At 43.6% G+C, this 22,597-nt stretch overlaps 1 protein-coding gene across 3 annotated transcripts in view; it reads right to left on the bottom strand.

The window, feature by feature from the left end:
• LOC109888412 (VPS10 domain-containing receptor SorCS1) overlaps positions 1–19,090 on the bottom strand; it is a 140,272-nt gene extending 121,182 nt beyond the window's left edge. The window contains exon 1 of one of the 3 annotated variants that reach the window (XR_004210938.1): positions 18,084–19,089. Coding sequence is in view for 2 of the 3 variants with exons in the window: in XM_031831340.1 (XP_031687200.1) it covers positions 18,084–18,896 (813 nt within the window). In the remaining variant the exon portion in view is untranslated. Of the gene's footprint in view, positions 1–18,083 lie in introns of all 3 variants that reach the window. The other 2 variants (XM_031831340.1, XM_031831337.1) reach the window with 2 other exon arrangements.
• Positions 19,091–22,597: the final 3,507 nt, after the last annotated feature.

The following is a 22,597-nucleotide window of genomic DNA, read 5'->3' as shown; positions in this document are numbered from 1 at the left end:
GAGAGAGAGAGATCTGGCATTGAGGTGGAAACACACAAAGCAAATATTGTTCATTCGCCGATCAACAGAGGAATACAAGAGCTACCATACAATCTTAGGGGGAAAAAGGCGTTATCTAGAACCTAAAAGGGTTCTTCGGCGGTCCCCATAGGAGAACCCTTTTTGGTTCCAGGTACACCCTATTTGGTTCCATGTAGAACCCTCTGGGGAAAGCCGAAGAACCCTTTTGGAAACATTTTTTGGATATACATAGTAGTACCTTTACTTATTATATTGTAGTAGTACCTTTACTGGTCTCTAATATTACCGTTAATCCCCATAGACAACGCCTTTGAGTTGATGGTACTACACCCTGGTAAGATGCCATCCACCTCTGTACATAGCTTATCAAGCAAAATAAAAAAATGAAATGACAAAATGGAAAAGTGCAAACAATATCCTACAAACTACACTGACCAAAAATATAAAAAGCAACATGTAATGTGTTGGTCCTATGTTTCATGAAACATTCCATACGAGCTTATTTCTCTCAAATGTTGTGCACAAATTTGTTTACATCCTTGTTAGTGAGCATTTCACCCGTGCCAAGATAATCCATCCACCTGACAGGTGTGGCATATCAAGCAGCTGATTATACAGCATGATCATTACACAGGTGCACCTTGTGCTGGGGACAATAAAAGGCCACTCTAAAATGTGCAATTTTGTCACACAACACAATGACAACAGATGTCTCAAGTTGAGGGAGTGTGCAATTGGCATGCTGTAACTGAAGGAATGTCCACCAGAGCTGTTGCCAGAGAACTTGAATGTACATTTCTCCAACGTCGTTTTAGAGAATTTGGCAGTACATCCAACCGGACTAAAAACCGCAGACCATGTGTAAGCCAGCCCAGGACCTCCACATCGGGCTTCTTCTCTGTGAGATTGTCTGAGACCAGCCACCCGGACAGCTGTAATAAAGCCCTTTAGAAAGGAAAATTTAAATTATTGCAAGTTGCGTTTATATTTTTATTCAGTATGTTTGTATGTCAGCATAATTGATTAAATTCAATTGAATCTTTTGTCTTTGTGCAAACGGTTTGGTAGTCAAACAATTATTCCGAATCACATTCAACATTCAAAAAGTGTGGTGTTTGTGGGATTGTTTAAACACAACCCATATCGTCTCGGGGAATTATCCGCATTTGTATAAACATTATTTTAAAACTTGTTTTCTGCTTCCACAATCTCTTCATCCAAAGAGATGCCACTGTAGGCAACAGCTCTGCAGACCTTGGGTAATTTCGCATGAGACAACCAGTCGAGGTTTTTACAGATATGAAGTGAATAGATATGCTTGCAGTCAGTTCTGCCGGCCGACCTTGGACAAGGCTGGAGGTATGTGTGCGTTGTGGAAAGACTGGACAGTTTTGCTTTGAGCTCCTCTCGCCATCCTCTGCATACTATTGTATTTTTTCCATTTGATTGCAAGTAAATCAAGCCACGGACAATCAAAGCACTGCTGGTACAGTATGTTTAAAGCCTAGAGTCCTCTGCCTTGCTATCCTACATTGATAAGCTTTAAGGTTAATAGCAAAGTCATTTCGAGATGAAACCTGCATTGATTGCCCCTTCTGTGAGCTAAATCACAAAGGGCAGGGTATAAGACATAGAAAGCGCAGTGCTGGGAAAGTGACTACTCTGAGGCACCATCAGTTACCTAAGTTCACTAAAAGCTCAGTTTCTTGATTCTTTGATCTCTCTGATTTAAAATGGGATGGTTATGGGTTTTCTTGGCACCCCTGGTGGTGATGACCTGCGGACAGTGGCAGACGGCCCCAGGGGGAGGTCTCAGTGACGTAGCCCCAGGGTTTGGCCATCTGGCATGGGGAGGGCTACCTGCCTTGGGTCCTTGCATCGGGGCCATGAGCACCTGGCAAACCTGGCATAGTAGGATCTGGCAGGGCGCCAGAGGAGGAAAGAGTCCACTTGATTTGGATGGCACATCCCAGTATGGCACCATCTGACTGGAGGGGTACCAAGTAGAGAGGAAAGGTCAAAGGTGACTTCCTACTGGTTGCCGGTGTACATATGCCTCTGTATTTCTCTGTTAAAAGGGGAATATCACATAAAAGTTGGATTTGTAAGCATTGAATGGACCATTGTACAGTGGGGCAAAAAAATTATTTAGTTTGCCACCAATTGTGCAAGTTCTCCCACTTAAAAAGATGAGGCCTGTAATGTTCATCATAGGTACACTTCAACTATGACAGAGAAAAAAAATCCAGAAAATCACGTTGTAGGATTTCTTATGAATTTATTTGCAAATTATGGTTGAAAATAAGTATTTGGTCACCTACAAACAAGCAAGATTTCTGGCTCTCACAGACCTGTAACAACTTCTTTGAGAGGCTCCTCTGTCCTCCACTCGTTACCTGTATTAATGGCACCTGTTTGAACTTGTTCTCAGTATAAAAGACACCTGTCCACAACCTCAAACAGTCACACTCCAAACTCCACTATGGCCAAGACCAAAGAGCTGTCAAAGGACACCAGAAACAAAATTGTAGACCTGCACCAGGCTGGTAAGACTGAATCTGCAATAGGTAAGCAGCTTGGTTTGAAGAAATCAACTGTCGGAGCAATTATTAGGAAATGGAAGACATACAAGACCACTGATAATCTCCCTCGATCTGGGGCTCCACGCAAGATCTCACCCCGTGGGGTCAAAATGATCACAAGAATGGTGAGCAAAAATCCCAGAACCACACGGGGGGGACCTAGTGAATGACCTGCAGAGAGCTGGGACCAAAGTAACAAAGCCTACCATAAGTAACACACTACGCTGCCAGGGACTCAAATTCTGCAGTGCCAGAAGTGTCCCCCTGCTTAAGCCAGTATATGTCCAGGCCCATCTGAAGTTTGCTAGAGAGCATTTGGATGGTCGAAGATGAAACGTGGCTGGATCTTTCAGCATGACAATGATCCCAAACACACCGCCCGGGCAACGAAGGAGTGGCTTCGTAAGAAGCATTTCAAGGTCCTGGAGTGGCCTAGCCAGTCTCCAGATCTCAACCCCATAGAAAATCTTTGGAGAGAGTTGAAAGTCCGTGTTGCCCAGCAACAGCCCCAAAACATCACTGCTCTAGAGATCTGCATGGAGGAATGGGCCAAAATACCAGCAACAGTGTGTGAAAACCTTGTGAAGACTTACAGAAAACATTTGACCTCTGTCATTGCCAACAAAGGGTATATAACAAAGTATTGAGATATAAGTATTTGGTCAATAACAAAAGTTTATTCCACCATAATTTGCAAATTAATTCATAAAAAATCCTACAATGCTATTTTCTGGATTTTTTTTCTCGTTTTGTCTGTCATAGTTTAAGTGTACCTATGATTAAAATTACAGGCCTCATATTTTTAAGTGGGAGAACTTGCACAATTGGTGGCTGACTAAATAATTTTTTGCCCCACTGTCTGTGTAGGAGTGATTTCATTTCCAAAGACCTAAGTTATAATCATATTGTGTGTTAGAAGTAATCATTATGGTTTAATGTCTGCTAGCAAAGGCTTTTAACTTAGATTCAAAAGTTCCCTTAATTAGATAATTACTTAATTAAAAAGTAGATGTTTTTCACACGCTGCTAATTAACATCTTAACCAGTTGTCAAATTGAAAATGACAAAATTACGTGCGATTATGGTTCAGTAAGTCTGCTTTTATAGAATTAAATGAAAATGGACATAATCTTCTTTAACTGTTAAAATTACAAAATTACTTGAAATTAGCATAATTATATTACAATGGTGAATAGCAATAAGGTTTTATAATACAGTGGTTGTGTAAATTGATCAAATCTTCAGATAAGTAAGAAAGGGCATGAAACAGACTTGGTGATGTATATTGTTAAAATGACTGAAAATATTGGTCTGGTTTTGACTCTTAAAACATCCCTAGAAAAGATAGTCATTGAAGCACTCACCCAGAGTACCAAACAAAGAAACACTCCAGATGTTTGAGGAAAAACAACATAACGTGCTTGACCAATCAAAATAAAGGCCGGATCCCATAAAAAAACAAACATAATTTAAACATCAAAAGGCCCACCTGCTTTAGAAAAACACCACCTATGTATAATGAATAAATGACTGATTCATGAATAATGGAATGTACAAATAAACTCCTTACGATCCTCCACCTCTGCGTTGGAGGCAGTTGGGAGGTAATACAGTGTCGCACCACCAGGGCTCCCATGAGTCCCCTTCTGGCAGGTTGAATTATGTGCCTTCTCTATCGCAACTCATGCTAAAATAATCTAATACAGTATCGCCTAATCTCGCAAGAGGACTCACTCAAGCTTCCTCCATGAAGGTCTTTGGGAAAGAGTTTAGGTAGATAACCCTATCCCGTCTCTCCCATCTATCTGGAGCATCTTGGCATTACAAAGAAGTATGAAACGGGTAATACACAGAGACAGAACTAAATTGACCAAGACCGCCAGACGTTGTAGCTAGTCTTGGGTGATTTCTTTTGAACTCCACGTCAACGAAGAGGGCTGAGAATTCATCTCTGTCTGAATGGTAGAAGCCTTTATTTAGGCTCGGTGAACCCCAGGAGCATATCGCTGCTGAGTGGATGAACTAATTAAGCCCCTGTTTCCTGGTGCACCAATCGAATGCCCAGAAATACTAATGAGCTAAGCCCCGCTGTAGTCAGACACTATCAATCAACCACCACCTGCACTCCCACTGTCCCACTCTACAACTCTACATTGAAACCAAAAAGCATCCCTTTTAATGCAACTATATTCTAGGCACATTCAGTATGTAACATTTATATGCAGGAAATCAGATTGGTGAGATGGAGATGACCGGGAGGTTGGTGAATGATGGTGATTAGCCCATGGTGATGGGATTCAAAGCCACTGAACACCTACGGTTCAATTACACACATGGGGACAACTACCAGGAAAAACAACAGGAGAAACGGACATCTACATCCGGTCTCTAGTGTATGAGAAGAGAGATTAAAGCCGAAGTCCAGTCAGGCTAGGCTACAGTAGAGGAATCCTATGTGTGGTGTCAAAACCGGAACTTTGGTGACAGCTAATGGAGACTGATGGTTGACGGTTGGCTCCGGGAGCTGCGACATGGAGAGCGGCCCGATCAAAGCGTCATCTGAAGGCTACATGGTAATTCGGCAGTGATGAGGGCTGTTGAGGTAAACACATTTGGATGCAGGTGGTTGTGGCAGGCAGATGTGGCAGGTAGTATCTTCAGATGTCTTCATCAGTCTCCGACGTGTCTTTCAATGAGGTTTCACACAGATGGGAGCTGCCAAAAGCACCAGGCTTATCTCTGCCAGTTGCATCCAAACCAAAAGACAGAACCAAAATTGCCACCCGGTTTCCAGATCTACCAAATCCAGTGGGAACCGGTCCAAGGCACATTTCAGAACCCTAAAAAAGCTTTACCAGCCCAGTATGTCTCAGATTTCTCACACCAAAAAAAACATGCTAAACTAATTTACTTAACAAACATTATCTTACTGTGTAAACAATGAGATTAGATATTAGTTTGTTTTTGCGCCTCAAAGTTATGTATATTTTCATATGCACGTACCAGCTTAGAGATTCAAAAGGAATTAACATTTTCTGGGCATGATTTATTTAACATATTAATTCACACCTGCCTTTGATATGTCTCTCACCTTATCAAGACAGGGGGCCCTTCCTCTCCACATTCACAGCTGTTTGATGTTGCATTCTAGGGAAGGTTTTTTTCTTCCATAAATCCTCATTTAATATTAATACCTCTATTCAATCTGCTAATAGGGCCACCACTCACCTGACTAGAATATCTAAAGCTACCGAGGGAAGAATTGAGTCCTTACAGGTTCACAAAAGGACAGCTGAAAGTGTTACTTCTTCACAGTCCAATCTGCAATATTCTCAAGGGAATATTGTATACTGAAATTGTAAGTAGAGTTAGTCCAATATCTATGTTGCCAAGGGAATATGATGTGTGCCAGGTACAGCCGATGTGCTTTTTCATCTAACATCAGATAGGATGTAATTTACATACCATAAAAGATTGAGCTGAATTTGTTCACTAAAAAAGGTTACTTCTACAGATAGTTTGTTGACTCTAACATGATTTTACCTATGCATATTCATCCTCTCTTCTTCACTTTAACAGCTGAGATCTAAATTAACAAGTCCATTTCCTCTTCCTTGTTTCAATCAGGCTTTATTTCGCTGACACAATCCAGTATTGTACTGTAACCAATAACAGGTACTCACGCCTTTTTGTGTGCAACCACACCACTGTGGTAAACCTTTATCCCCCAGTTGTTTAATGTTGTCAGTGGGTAGTGGCGGAAACGGGCAACTAGAATTCTCCGTTTGTTCTGGGCAAAAGCGAGCTGCATGTTTTCAATTACACATGTAAGATTGATTTGTCTCTCTCTCTCCCGTGCAGCTGGTGAAATAGTGTGTGGACTTAATTAACAGGTGCGATATAAAAAAAAAAGAAGTTTTTTCCGTTTAAATGGGTGACATAAATAAAAACAGTTTATATGTTCTAGATAATAGAATTGTCATTTCTCAGCCCACAATTAAAAAGCTCTGAGCAGAAGCTGATACAGAGCCAAGTCACGTACAGAGGGGAATGTATAGATATTAATGCACAGTAATCCTATCTGTCCTCATAGAAAGAGTCGTTGGCATCTATTAAAACTACCTCCAGTGGGTGTGGTAGAAAAGGAGAGAACTTTGCCGCTCGTGTTTTGGTTTTGAATCTAAAAGTCCCTTCTACTGTGAGATTTCGGTTTTCCAGAGCGTAAGTGGGGCAAAAACAAGGTTCATCTCTAGTTTGATTTTGTCGCAGTGCCCATAGACGGCGCCAGACATAAACAGCCGCTTATTGAAAGGAGAAACATGTCAGCTGATGGTTCCTAAGGAGAGCAAATGCCATTCTATATTTTTGGGGGGGTGGGTTACCATTCTCGGTCTCCTTGCTTTATCTGGACCTGGTCAATTAACTGGAGCTAGTCATCTCATCCCACCCATCTGCCTCCCCATCGTTTCTTCATTGAAAAAAAAATCATTTTCATCTTCGCTTTCAGCCATACTCCTCGGGGTCACAGATTGCCTGGCATTCAATTTGTGCCACATACAATTCTGCACCTGATCAGTGCGGAGATGGGCCTAGATGAGACTGTCTGGCTGCCTAAAGAGGACATCCGACTGTCTTTCAATAGCTGCCAACAATCATCCTTGTCAATCTGAATGGCGAAAGGGGACACGAGCTGCTACGAGCTCCGAGGAAACTACTAATGTGTACACACACTGTGCACGGCGATTCATCCCAATTCCTTCCCATTTGCCTGAGATTAAGAGGAAAGAGAAGACGACTAGCTGAAAGCTGAACCCATTCTGGCATCTTGATCTAGGGCCTACTGTATGTGTCTGGAGGAGTGTGTTGCATCTCTGTGTGTTGCAACACAACCCATTCCATAAACGTTCATCTTGTTTCTTCTCCATCCGTCTCGATCTTTCTGTAGCTATTTACTGAAGGGACATAATCATCAGATCTGGAATCATGCAGCTGTTCCCGTGGATTGCTTTACAAAGCTGTCGTTCAAACACCTTATCTCGCGACTGGGGGAAATGTTGCTGGATGGACGTATAAAACGTTCAATTTCTCGATGTGATTAGCAAGATGGACGTGGAAAAGTGGCTTGATGTATCAAAATGTTCCTCATGCTGTATCAAAATGTTCCTCATGCTGTATCAAATGTCCAAAATGTCAAATGGGATTACCACGATGTGTGAGTATATGTACGGTCCAGATACTCAACCATCCTCCTACTGGGAGGTTGGGACCTCTACTATTTCTGTCCAGTTCTGGTTAAAAGGACAAACTCCACTTACTGGAGCTATGAACATGAGTGGTTCAACTCACCGCCAAAGTGGCTCGGCCTTGAATGTGAAACTCAACATTTACAATCAAATCTGAAATGAGAAGTAAATACATCTGACGAAACAAATCTAATATGAAAACTCTGCACTGGGCCCCGGTCTATTCCATATGGAGAGCAGAGAAGTAAGCACACTGAAGATAATCAACTCAATAACATGGCAATCAAGGAAATATAACACTTGAGATATACAAAATGCATTCTCTTTCCCTGCTCAAGTAATTGTAAGAATATTAAGTGAATGATGAACAATGATTCATATTTTCCGTGCCTTTTTGCAGTTTTGAAACAGGCGTGGACAACAGTATCCACATTATAGTGAACACAACTTTTCAACCAGAAGTCAATAGGGTTTTTGTCTAACCTGATGCATGACACCAACCATTACACCCATCACAACAAAATATACATATTACTATTTCCCACTCATTGACAAGTAATTTAGTATTTTCCTGAAACACATTCAGAAGGAAAAACCTGACTCATAATTCAGTCCTTCTGATTAACCCCTTACATATTTTAGTCATCCTCAGATGTCTCCCTACTCTTCAGTACATACATAAATCATAGGCCGATATCCGAACAGTGATGAATTCTCAGAGCCTGATCGTGTACCACCTTGAAGCCAGGCCTTTGCACAGCGCTTCAATGCACCTCTAATGGCATGGCCCTGCTAAGCACACCTCTCATCTCTCCCACACACACACACACACACACACAAACAGCCAGCTCCTCAATCACCATCACTCCCATTATCATGTCCATCGCCGTCTGCCTCAGTGTGTATGTGAGATGGCTTTAAATAAATGCCACCACTGAGCAGGAGAGGTGAACTAGAGAGGATAATATGCCACCGCCACCTGCCTGGTATATGACATGTCACTGGATATTATGAAGAGGAAATCCATCCAGATGTGTGATGTGCTGAGAGGGAGAACTAGCACTTGTATGACTGCACCACTGTCTGTTATTTGTGATGTTATGAGAGGGAGAACTAGCACTTGTATGACTGCACCACTGTCTGTTATTTGTGATGTTATGAGAGGGAGAACTAGCACTTGTATGACTGCACCACTGTCTGTTATTTGTGATGTTATGAGAGGGAGAACTAGCACTTGTATGACTGCACCACTGACTGTTATTTGAGTGCGAGTTCGTTATCTGAATGAACCGGCATTTGTCAAAAAGGTAAACTAGGGGTACTTTCAAAAAGGAATATGACAAATGTTGTTCATTTCAGCGGAATTGGCTGGAGAAAACTCTCAAATCTGTAAACATATTCAAAATGAATGGGTTTGAATTAAATAAGTTGTATAGCTGATGACAGATAAGATAGGTACGTATATTTATTAGCAGTAATGTGCTCCAATGGCTTCCCATCCCTGCTGTCCAACATCTTGACACCAAACCATGCATGTAAAACAATTATTTCACCTACAATCCCCTGGAAAGAACATAGCATTACACTGATAAACCTTGAAATTGAACTACCAGCCCTGCAATCTATTTACCCCCAAGCTCTCAGCAAGCATCATCTACCAGTTGGCTTTTACTTGATTCAATCTCGATTGGTAAATAACTAATCTACTTCACTTAACACTATAGGGACCTGGAATATTGTCCAGGGCAAGCAAACATGAAAGATGATGAAATCATCAAAATATGACTGCGACAGGATCCAACAGTGAGTGGAGGAGGGTGGAAGGCAGGGGAAAAGGGCACTTACTGAAATGAAGTGTGCACTCCTGAGGCCTCCTAGGGTGGGATTAGAGTGCTGCCCAGGTACATTACTTATAAACTCGGTTTTATTATTTGTCCATGCATGCAGAGTCTGGGGCTCTATAACAACAAGGAAAGCTGACTCTTTCAATATCGCTACTAGATTTTGTTAAGGTTTTCCAACTCAGGCCATCTTTATTATTTGTGAATAATCCTCTGGGAGTTGTCTGAGAAAGAAAAGTGAGAAGCGAAGAGCAAACCTGGGCCTGGTGGGTTTTGTTTACAGGCAAACGAGGGAGGGCTGTGTTAGCCAGACCGGTAAATAAACGCTGGCTAGTGGACCGTGACGGCATCCGCGGGCCCGCCGCCTGATCAGTGCCTGACCCAGCACATACCCTGCGGCTCAATTATCCCAGACAGACACAGACACCAGAGTTAACTATCCTGCCAGTGGGGGGTGGTGGAGGGGGGGGAACAGAGGTTGTGAAATGCTCTCCAGTAAGATAAGCCAATCATATGGTATTGATACAGTAGTTATCACAAGATTTTATTTGTATAGACAGACATACGTGTGTACAGTACCATAACCACCAACCAACTGTTGAATGTAGCACATTATGACAAATATTTGTATCTATTATAGAATATGACCAGATATTTACCAGTTGCTCAGTAGTATCATTAGCCCCTTTGCCACTGTAGATCAGAGGGAATCCCATTGCAATGCAAGTCAATGTGTTTCTATTACAGGTCGACCGATTAATCGGAATGACCGATTTATTAGGCCCGATTTCCATTTTTTTTTTATACCTTTATTTAACTAGGCAAGTCAGTCAAGAACACATTCTTATTTTCAATGACGGCCTAGGAACGGTGGGTTAACAGCCTTGTTCAGGGGCAGAATAACAGATTCTTATCTTGTCAGCTCGGGGGATCCAATCTTGCAACCTTACAGTTAACTAGTCCAACGCAATAACGACCTGCCTCTCTCTCGTTACACTCCACAAGGAGACTGCCTGTTACGCGAATGCAGTAAGCCAAGGTAAGTTGCTAGCTAGCATTAAACTTATAAAAAACAAATCAATCATAACTACACATGGTTGTTGATATTACTAGATATTATCTAGCGTGCACTGCGTTGCATATAACCTGACTGAGCATACAAGCATACAAGTATCTAAGTATCTGACTGAGCTGTGGTAGGCAGAAGCAGGCGCATAAACATTCATTCAAACAGCACTTTCATGTGTTTTGCCAGCAGCTCTTCATTGTGCGTCAAGCATTGCGCTGTTTATGACTTCAAGCCTATCAATTCCCGAGATGAGGCTGGTGTAACCGAAGTGAAATGGTTAGCTAGTTAGCGCGGGCTAATAGGGTTTCAAACGTCACTCGCTCTGAGCCTTCTAGTAGTTGTTCCCCTTGCTCTGCATGGGTAACGCTGCTTCGATGGTGGCTGTTGTCGTTGTGTTGCTGGTTCGAGCCCAGGGAGGAGCGAGGAGAGGGACGGAAGCTATACTGTTACACTGGCAATACTAAAGTGCCTATAAGAACAGCCAATAGTCAAAGGTTAATGAAATACAAATGGTATAGAGGGAAATAGTCCTATAACCTAAAACTTCTTACCTGGGAATATTGAAGACTCGTGTTAAAAGGAACCACCAGCTTTCATATGTTCTGAGCAATGAACTTAAACGTTAGCTTTCTTACATGGCACATATTGCACTTTTACTTTCTTCTCCAACACTTTGTTTTTGCATTATTTAAACCAAATTGAACATGTTTCATTATTTATTTGAGGCTAAATGGATTTTATTGATGTATTATATTAAGTTAAAATAAGTGTTCATTCAGTATTGTTGTAATTGTCATTATTACAAATGTATTTATTATTATTTAACTCTGCCAATTAAATCGGTATCGGCTTTTTTGGTCCTCCAATTAAATCGGTATCGGCGTTGACAAATCAGAGTCGGTCGACCTCTAGTTTCTATCAATACTTCCTTTTGGAGATGGTGGATAATTGAAAGAGTGGATTGCACTGCGCCTTTGTTAGGCTGCTGTTATTGTTGTTCGTATTCAAGTGATATCACTCCGTGACTCACCGTTTTGTACATGGGAGTTGGGGTGTGAGGAGTGGGAATACAGGAACAGCACAGTTGGTGGTGCAGGATAATAAAGTGCCAAATGACTGGAAAGAAATAGCAATAGAAAACACAAACTACTCTCTGGCCATTTCTGCCAGGGCCAATGAATATGTAATAGTACATTTCAATGGTTGTGTTCTCTTGTTTAACTGCTGTGGCCCTGATTGTGTGTGTCTGTCAGTTTAGCATACGGCACATTTAAATTGTCTGATTTTCAGACATCTTGGATAACAGGTTGTAAATGTGCTTGGATAAACACAACTGGCTACGCCGTGGCCACTACTGCAAGCGGAACGCGTTGACACCATCAAATTGTTGGAAAACGAGCAAATTACAGAACATTTCATGTGGTAGAAAAACAGAGATCTTAGTTTGAAAGAGTACTTTCTTCTTTTTTTGCTGTAAATGTGCCTTCACTGCTGTATAAGACAACTGCTGTATAGAACCATGAATAGATACCCTCAACACATAGGAACAGCCAGAGTGAGACCATCGTCAAACCGAGACAGCTGGTGTGAGCTGGTTTCTCACAACACACTTCTCCACCAACTTCGTGATCAACTCACTCACTAATTGGCTACTAAAACGTTTGATTTTCTTCTGTTCGGCTCAAAAAGAAACTTCTCTGACAAATGCTTTTGTTTCGAAGTACGTTTGATCATTGTATGGCTAAAAACTCATTTCATTTTCAGTTTGGGTTTTGTCTTAAGAAAGAACTGCTGGGAAGTTCAACTGGGAAAATGCAATCAGAGTATGGCTCCTAGCTTGGTTCAAGTCTGGCTTTGGTTCTGGTTCATTAATTCTGATTATATGACTCAGACATGGGTTCATGGAATCCCAGAAGGGCGGGGTTGACACTTTTGGGACTATTCCATTGGTTCCATTGCACCAGGCAAGCACACACAGAAAACAAATACTATTTAAACCCAGATCTGCCCTGACTAAAGCGAAGAAGTTTGAGCAATACCGATACTGAGGAATAGTGTGGCAACATGAATTGAAGGATGAAGCTTCAAAGCTATGTTGGCCCAATCTCAAACGGACCCCTAAGCCCTACACACTTGTGGAGATCCGAGAGAATTTGATTGGTGTAAGCAATGTAGTTTGAACTTCTACCTAACCTATCAGATCTCCACAAGTGCTTAAGGTGAAGGGCTTAGGGGTCGATTCGGCATTGGGCCGTTGACTTCCATACCACTCAATCCATATTAATACCCATGATGCATGTGGGGACATTCTATATCTTCCGAGGCAGTCCAAAGATGCGGAGTAAACTTGTTACATGAATTGACTGTGTCAGGCTGCATCTTGTTATCTTGAGTGACAAGCAAAGTATTTAATGCCCTGACATTTCAATAATGTAAATATGCAGTCTCCTGGCATACTTATGTGCATGCAAGGAATATGCCAGTGCCACATATCCCCCGTTGGGACTGTGGCGTGTTTGCTGTAACCTTTCCGTGAGATTTAAAATCCCAAGCCTGTCCCAAAGTCTCTCCAAACAATGATCAGAATGTACAAATTATCTCAGCTCCTTTTTGAGGCAAACATTTGAATCATCCATCATCTACATGTAAAATCATACAGTATTTAACACACACACACCTCTTCATCTCCTCTACTGCATGACTCCATCCCTCCATCACTTAATACACCACTGTCTCCTGGGCAATTATGAGAAGGCATATTTCAATCTGGTACAAACACACAGACAGCATATGGGATCATTAATACCCTTAACTATGTAAATGCCCAATAGATTAGACATACAGCAGCAGCACACATCCCATAAAAAGACAGACACAGACACTTCCATTTCTGCTCCACAAAGCATTGTCAACTCATCTGTTTATTTGCACTAGTGCTCAGATGGGAAAAATCTAAGAGTCTCTATTTCTGCATACAGCAACAACTCTACATATTTAATGCAGGAGATCTATTCTTGCTCATTACAAAGTTACTTGCGTCACAAGTGAGAAGAGAGGGGGGAATTGTTTCACAGTTGCACACAATTAGAACCCAATCTATTCATATCACAAAAGAGCACAAGTTCCATATGGCTATATGGTGGTGATGCTGCTGGGCAATTCCATGGTAACAGAATTATCCTGAGCCTCAAATCGTTCTATTCAAATGTATGTCAAACAAAAAAACATTGATTTCAACGTTTAACAAACCAACACATTTACTGAAATAACTGTGCAGATGCAAAGTTTGATAACATAATGTCAAATCTCCTTTCATTTTTTAATGGGTCCACATTTTCCCCAAAAATCGTAAATATCTGCTCCGAATTAAGATTCAACGACGTCTGCAGAAAGAATGGGGTGTCAGCTATGACATGACACATTGGCTGTGTTCGAATACCCATACCAACATACACACTACATACTATTAGTTCCTTTTAGTATACTGTAAACTAAAGGAATCTTTTCAGTTGAGCATACTAGATTAAGCCTGTCTACCGGAAGTTGATTATGTTGCTACGCAACCTCTTGCTAGCTTGTTGGCATAAATTACTAGCTAGACATTTTTGTCCATTCGTAAATTCTGTTTCCCCTCTCTGAGCGTTCAGAGCGCACACTGGCCAAGGGGTAGGGTTGATCCAAGTATTCTGACCATCACAACGGCACTGCAGTCAAGCACACAAGCTAACTGGCTAGCTACTTCCAGAGACACATGAGAACACCTCACTCTGACCATTTTACTCCTCGCCACAGCAGAGCTGGTTGGGCTGTTGTCATGTTATCCAGAGCGTTGGTGACTAACTGTCCTGCTGGCAACAACTTAATATAGCTTTTTGCTGATGTTTATTGACACTGGCCATATTCAACAGGTGTTGAGCGGTCATAAATTCATCAGTTAATCTCGCTCTGGTACACTCAGATGAGAGTGCTCTGAAATCGGAGAAGATAGCCAGAGTGAATTTATGTCCACTGAGAACTCACAACGACTCTACCATATAGCTAAGAATGACGTGAATAAGCAAGTCAATAAACGTTGGGTAGTTAGTTAGCTAGCATATAGTTCATATACTGGCAAGTTCAATGTATTAGTAGCCCATTAATGAGGTAGCCATCCAACATACCAGTAGTACCTACTAGAGGTCAAACGATTATGATTTTAACGCCGATACCGATTATTGGAGGACAAAAAACCTAACAGATACCGATTAAATCGGCCGATGTTTTTGAAAAATGTATTTGTGATAAATGACAATTACAACAATACTGAATGAACACTTATTTTAACTTAATATAATACATAAATAAAATCAATTTAGCCTCAAATAAATAATGAAACTGTCACACCCTGACCTGAGATATCTCGTATGTATGTTTATGGTGGCCAGATATTGTTCCCAATCAGATGCAGCTGTTTATGGTTGTCTCTAATTGGGGATCATATTTTGGTAGCCATTTCCCTTTGGTGTTTGTGGGTACTTGTCTATGTGTAGTTGCCTGTCAGCACTCGTGTCGTTTTGTTATTTTGTTCAGTCTTATTATAATAAAGAATGTACGCATACCATGCTGCGTCTTGGTCCGATTCATATGACAGAAACATGTTCAATTTGGTTTAAATAATGCAAAAACAAAGTGTTGGAGAAGTAAAAGTGCAATATGTGCCATGTAAGAAAGCTAATGTTTAAGTTCCTTGCTCAGAATATGAGAACACATGAAAGCTGGTGGTTCCTTTTAACACGAGTTTTCAAAATAGGTAAGAAGTTTTAGGTTGTAGTTGTTATAGGACTATTTCTCTCTTTGACTATTGGATGTTCTTATAGGCACTTTAGTATTGCTAGTGTAACAGTATAGCTTCCGTCCCTCTCCTCGCCCTTACCTGGGCTCAAACCAGTAACACATCGACAACAGCCTCCCTCGAAGCAGCGTTACCCATGCAGAGCAAGGGGAACAACCACTCCAAGTCTCAGAGGGAGTGACGTTTGAAAGGCTATTAGCGCACACCCCGCTAACTAGCTAGCCATTTCACATCGGTTACACCAGCCTAATCCCGGGAGTTGATAGGCTAGAAGTCATAAACAGCTCAATGCTTGAAGCACAGCGAAGAGCTGCTGGCAAAACGCACGAAAGTGCTGTTTGAATGAATGCTTACGAGCCTGCTGGTGCCTACCACCGCTCAGACTGCGCTATCAAATCATAGACTTAATTATAACATAACACACAGAAATACGAGCCTTAGGTCATTAATATGGTGGAATCTGGAAACTATAATTTCGAAAACAAGACGTTTATTCTTTCAGTGAAATACCAAACCGTTCTGTGTTTTATCTAACGGGTGGCATCCATCAGTCTAAATATTCCTGTTACATTGCACAACCGTCAATGTTATGTCATAATTACGTAAAATTCTGGCAAATTAGGCAGCCCAAACTGTTGCATATATACTGACTGCGTGCAATGAATGCAAGAGAAGTGACAATTTCACCTGGTTAATATTGCCTGCTAACCTGAATTTCTTTTAGCTAAATATGCAGGTTTAAAATATATACTTCTGTGTATTGATTTTAAGAAAGGCATTAATGTTTATGGTTAGGTACACATTAGAGCAACGACAGTCCTTTTTTTCCAAATACGCACTGCATCGATTATATGCAACGCAGGACACGCTAGATAAACTAGTCATATCATCAACCATGTGTAGTTAACTAGTGATTATGATTGATTGATTTTTATAAGATAAGTTTAATGCTAGCTAGCAACTTACCTTGGCTTCTTGCTGCATTCACGTAACAGGCAGTCTTCTTGTGGAGTGCAATGTAATCAGGTGGTTAGAGCGTTGGACAAGTTAACTGTAAGGTTGCAAGATTGAATCCCAGAGCTGACAAGATAAAAAAATCTGTCATTCTGCCCCCGAGCAAGGCACTTAACCCACCGTTCCTAGGCCGTCATTGAAAATACAAATGTGTTCTTAACTGACTTGCCTAGTTAAATAAAAAGGTGTAAAAAATATATTAAAAAAATAAATAAAAAAAATAAAAAAAATAGGCCAAATCAGTGTCCAAAAATACAGATTATGAAAACTTGAAATCGGCCCTAATTAATCGGCCATTCCGATTAATTGGTCGACCTCTAATACCTACTGGTGTAATGTGGTTCGAAAGGATAGGGTAGCCAACACATTGTCAGCCAACATAACGTGTAGCTTACTTGAAGTCATTACTTTATTACATTGCTCAACCAACATTTGTCATAATTAGTTAAAGCAATTCATTTTTATCTGCTCTCGTTGGGACTTCAGCTGCATATTTTCCACCATTTTCTTCAAATCTGAAAATAGTTGTAAAGCCATGCCCACTTCCTGAAAAATAGGGCCCTAAAAGGGCCCTAAAAGTACAGAAAAAGTGTCCACTGTGTGTATACGTCATATTTTGATAAATGTAGTATGACATCTGGGAACTTTTGGCATACTAACTCTATCCATACTATGACCACTAAGCATACTACATTCATGGGTCATGGGTCCCTGGGTATAACTCCACACACTGGCTATTATTTTTATGAGCTCTGGCCCCAAATAAGACCAAATTTGGTTGCTCCAGACTCGACAAAATCTGACCCAACCATAGATGTCTAAGTTTCATAAGTTTGGACATCAAAGTTCAGCACAGTAGAGTACAGCACAGAACAGTTAATTACACTACAGTATAGAGTAGAGTTCAGTACACTACAGTTCAGTGTACAGTTCAGTACAGTGTGTTAGCGCTGGGTAAAAACAAAAAATGTGCACCACTATGTATTAGGAAACCCTTGACAAGAGACGGATGACCATTTAACTACTGCTTCAGAAGAAATAAGTCATACTGTTGGTGTATTTGATATCCCCCCACCTCAAATGCATAAGGTCACACTTTGGAAGTTGGTTGTTCAAGCCCTGGGGGCCTGAGAGCTGGTGATGTGTTGAAATTAAATCAGCTTCGTTACAGACAGGACTATATGTGGGTAATGAGGAATGGGGAGAAGGGTCAGAGATTCTCTGAAAAGCATGGGGAGACTGTCTCATAAGCTGAGGTGATTGTGTTATGTCTTGAGTGTCTCTGCCATGATTTGTTCAGATGATTGTTCAGTCATTTGATGATATCACTATGCACGCACACACACCTTTCGTAGGCCTAATTTATTGGCAATTTCACTTAAGTCAAACTGGTGGCTACATTTTCTCTCCATTGATGCGCTGCGTGAATGCGCACATACACCAAATATTATTTTAAAGACAACTGTACCAGTATTCACTTACACTGCTGTTTTGCCCAGACCAGTGCACCATGGCTTGGTTGTGCGCGGAATCTCCGGTCAAAGCGAAGGTTGAACTGGTGAGTTTGAGTTCGTCCTGCCTCGAACTGGCCGCTCTCCTGTCCTCGTTGCTCCATCGCAATTCGGACCGTGTCACTCTGCTGCGCCCAGCCGGTGAGGTGATGCCCTCTCGAGAGTAACTTAGAGGCAGCGTCTCCCTTCTCTTGGGTGAGCCGGAGGACTTCACTTTATCGTCCCCAATATTAGCTCTCGGGCTGTTCCTACGAACTCGGTGCTTGTGTGTGATGCCGGGAATTAAATCTGCGCGAGCCTTCCCGACATCTGTATTTCCTGCATGAAGGTTCATTTTCAGGTTGGAAACTTTGTACTCACCGCGCGGGGTGAATTTTCTCTGTTTACCACCACCGTAGTGCATTCCTCCATCGAGTAGTGCGTTCTTGGAACGGAACAGCATGTCAGTATTCCGTTTTCGCCTTGAGTAGATATATTTCCCCTGGATGCATGCATCGGACCCAGCTGCGCAATCAAGCTGTTGAGTTTCGGCACTTGCAGAATTTAAACTCCGTGAAGCAGTTGCCCAGTCTCCATTTCCAATAACTTCCTCTCCGTACCCTGTTGCGAATTCTCGTGTGTCCGTTTTAAGCAGTAATTCCTTAATACGCCCCTTATCTCCCGGCTGACATGATCTGCAAGTTAGCTCTGATTTAGCGGCTAGAAAGAAATATATTATTATCAAAAACATAAACCAAAAAACGTTATTGTGCCAAATAGGGCATAATCTGACAACCCTCTCCATAGCTGGTGGCAAAGAAAGATGCTCAGTCTGGATACAATACTTTTTTAAACTCTTTCCTTTGTGACTGTAATTGATGTTAAGCAACAGAACTCCTCGCAAATTGTGGCTCGTTCAATTGTTCTGCAGTGTTAAAAAGTACGACTCGGCGAGTGGTCCCAGATGAAGGATTTGATCGAATGAAGCCTTGCGCGCGCGGGGGAGGAGCTGGCAGAATCCAGGGAAAAAAATAGGCGACATTTCTTCTTGCGTCTGTGTTTTTCCCCTCACCAAGAACGACGCATTAATAATTTCGCATTAAATAATTTGTAAGCATTTATCGTACGTATGTAATCTTAGTCGCTCTCTCTTTAAATGCAATTGCTTATATGATTCCTTTGTCAATGTTGTTGGCTATTACTATGGTCTTGTTAACAATATCCCTAACAGCTGTAGATTGTATCTACCAGTAGGCCTAGGTGCATAAGAGTCAACTGCTCAATCACATTTCTCAGAAGATGAAAGATAATGGTTATAGTCATTATGAATCTGTCTAATTGCTTTAAAGTTATAGTCGTGATATTGCTCTTGGGGGGGGTGTTCTGAAATTAGAACATATTAAACTCCAATTATGCATAATGTCACGGATCACAGAGGTATGATGTATAAGCAATCATTAAGATTTAAATACCCTCTATATGGGCATGACAATTATTGTAGAATATATACTGTAATGACCTGACTAGATCATAAAGGAACAATTGTCCAGACAGAGGGTTGAGTTTACGAATTGACGGTTTATTAACCCAACTTTCCACAGGGTACTGTTTGGCCGTAGCCCACGCCAAATAAACGAAAGATACCCCATAAACGAAAGATGCCAACCGTGACCTTCTCTTGTGAAGGCCAGACATATGAGAGAGAACAAAGGATAAACCTGGTCTTAACATCCAATGCTCCATCCCCCTGCCCAACCCCGCTCCACGCCACTCCGCCAACCGCCAGGATGCCCGACATCAGAACATTCCAGGCATTCCCGTGATTGGCAGATTGCAGGTGGATTGGCATGTCGGACCCCGCAAACACTGGGTACGGGTAAGTACAACACAACCACCTTCTAGCCTAACACATAACACACAGCTGTCTGTGCGGGTCGCTACACATCCCCCCCCCCCCCCCCCCACCACAAATTCCCTCGTCCCCGAGGGAACAAACAAAGTCTCTGAAGCGACCCGGAGGTCTCCTTTGCCTGCGTGGCCGTGATGGTCGCAGAGTGCCCCTCTGGGAACCAGGGGATGAAGGCAGGGATATGGGGGACAAGGAAGCAGGAACAGGTAATACAGTCCGTGGCTCTGGGGAACCACACGGTGACACAAGGGGGAGACAGGGGGAGTGGGCTGTCTGGAGCCTTGTCTGCGGCACCTGGGGGTGGGTGCCTGGAGAATGTCATTGCCAGAGAGGGGAATTGTGGGGGTCCCTGGGGTTTGGGGAGAAGAGGACCCTCTGTATGGGTCTAACCTGTCCCGGTGCAGTGTCACCTTTCTCCCCCTGGGAGGAAGCTGCACCCGGTAAACAACCTCCCCTACCCTCTCCAGGACACTGCAGGGTCCCACCCAGTGTCTGTCCAACTTGGGGCATCTGCATTTTTTCCTTAGGGGGCTGTAGACCCAGACCAGCTCCCCAGCCACAAAGTGCCTTCCCCGGGTGTGCACGTCATAGTTCCTCTTCTGCCTCACACCTGCATTCACCAGCTGCTCTCTGGCGAAGGTGTGGGCTGTCTCCAGGTGGTCCTGGAGTCTCCGGGCATACTCCGGCCCCAGGGGAACATGAGGGCTATCCATACTCCGACCAAACGCCATCTCCGCAGGGGTGCGGATCTCTCTCCCCAGAATGAGGAGGGCAGGCATGCAGGAGGTGGAGTCTTGGACAGCGGAGCGGCATGCCATGAGTACCATAGGCAGGTGCTTGTCCCAGTCACGCTGGTGTTTGGAAGAGACGATGGCCAGCTGCTGCCCAAGCGTTTTGTTGAAGCGCTCCACAAGGCCATCACTTTGAGGATGGAGAGGGGTAGTGCAGGTCTTGTGCATACCCAGCCTTTCACACATGGTGGCGAAAACACGGGACTCAAAGTTTCTGCCTTGGTGAACTCTGCAGCTCCAAACCTGCTGAACATCCCCGCTGTCAGGGCGTCGACGAACTCTGCAGCTCCAAACCTGCTGAACATCCCCGCTGTCAGGGCGTCGACGATGGTCTCTGCCTCCTGGTCAGACAGAGCATAGGCCTCGGGCCATTTTGTGAAATAGTTCATGACCGTGAGCACCCAGCGGTTTCCACTGTCTGTGGTGGGGAACAGCCCAACTACATCCACTCCCACCCTCTCCATCGGAGCCCCCACTGGGAACTGTTGGAGCTGAGCATGAGAGCGGCCTGGGGGGTCCTTTCTCGCTGTGCAGTTGTCACAGCGGCGACAAAAGTCAGCACCCTACCCATGCCCACATTGCTCACGTCTGTGTCCAGGATAAAGGGCAAGGTGAGGTCAGAGGGGGCGAGCACGGGGGCCTCGATCAGTGCACGTTTGAGGGTGTTGAACGCCTCCTCACACTCCACTGTCCAAGTGAAAGCCTTGCCCTTCGGCAGCAGGCGGTTCAGGGGAGCAGCGACCCTCCTGTAGTACGAGGTCAGGACCAGGAAGCTCTTCAGCTGACTCTGGTCGGTGGGGGTGGGCCAGTCTCTGACAGCCCCCACCTTGTCCTCCATGTTGCTGATCCCCTCCTTCCCCACTTGGTGGCCCAAGAAGGACACCTCTCTCCTCATGAAGTGGCACTTCTCGGGGTGGAGCTTCAGGCCTGCGGCAGCCACCCTCTCCAGCACACACCCTAGTGCCCCCAGGGCTGACTGGAAGGAGCTGCCATGGGCCAGGATTTCGTCGAGGTATACCAGACACTGCTGTCGGGGGCTGCCATCCAGCACTCTGTCCATCAAACGCTCAAAGTAGCTGGAGCGTTGCACAGGCCGAAGCACAGGACCTTCAACTGCCAGTGTCCTCTGTTAGTGGAGAATGCAGTTTTGGCTCTGGCCTCTGGGGAGAGGGGTACCTGCCAGTAGCCACTGCGGAGGTCTAGTGAGGAGAACCAGGAGGACCCCCTAACCAGGTCCAGCGACTCATCGATACGTGGTCTGGAACCTTCCTGGTTACCTCATTCAGCTGCATGTAGTCCGCACAGAACCTCAGCTTTCCCCCCTTCTTCGGAACCATGACGACTGGCGCCGCCCAGCTGCTGTCTGAGGGCTCGATGAAGTCTGACCGCTGCATCTCCAACAAAGCCTTGTCTGCCGCCGCCTCCTGACGTGCCAGCGGGATACGGCGGGGACGCATCTTGATGGGTCGAGCATCACCTGTGTCGATCTCATGCTGCACCAGATGAGTCTGACCCACCTCTTCCTCACTCAGCGCAAAGCTGCCTCTGAATTCAAACAGCAACTGCCACAACCGCTCCTGCTGCTCGGGGTCAAGACCAACACCGTTCCTCCCCATATCTCACTCATTGCAGACAGTGTCCTCTCCTCTCCCATCTGGGTTAACTGGGCTGGGGGGGTGCGGCCCGGGCTCACAGAGGGCTGTGTCGTGGAGGTAGCTGGGGGAATGTAACACATAGCCGTAAGTGACAGGGGGGCTGGGGAAAAGTCATACAATGATGTGGGGGAGGAGGGGCAGCCATGAGTCT

Source organism: Oncorhynchus kisutch, linkage group LG1, assembly GCF_002021735.2.
Source record: "Oncorhynchus kisutch isolate 150728-3 linkage group LG1, Okis_V2, whole genome shotgun sequence".
Taxonomy (NCBI): domain Eukaryota; kingdom Metazoa; phylum Chordata; class Actinopteri; order Salmoniformes; family Salmonidae; genus Oncorhynchus; species Oncorhynchus kisutch.
This window is presented reverse-complemented; position numbering and strand designations above follow the sequence as displayed.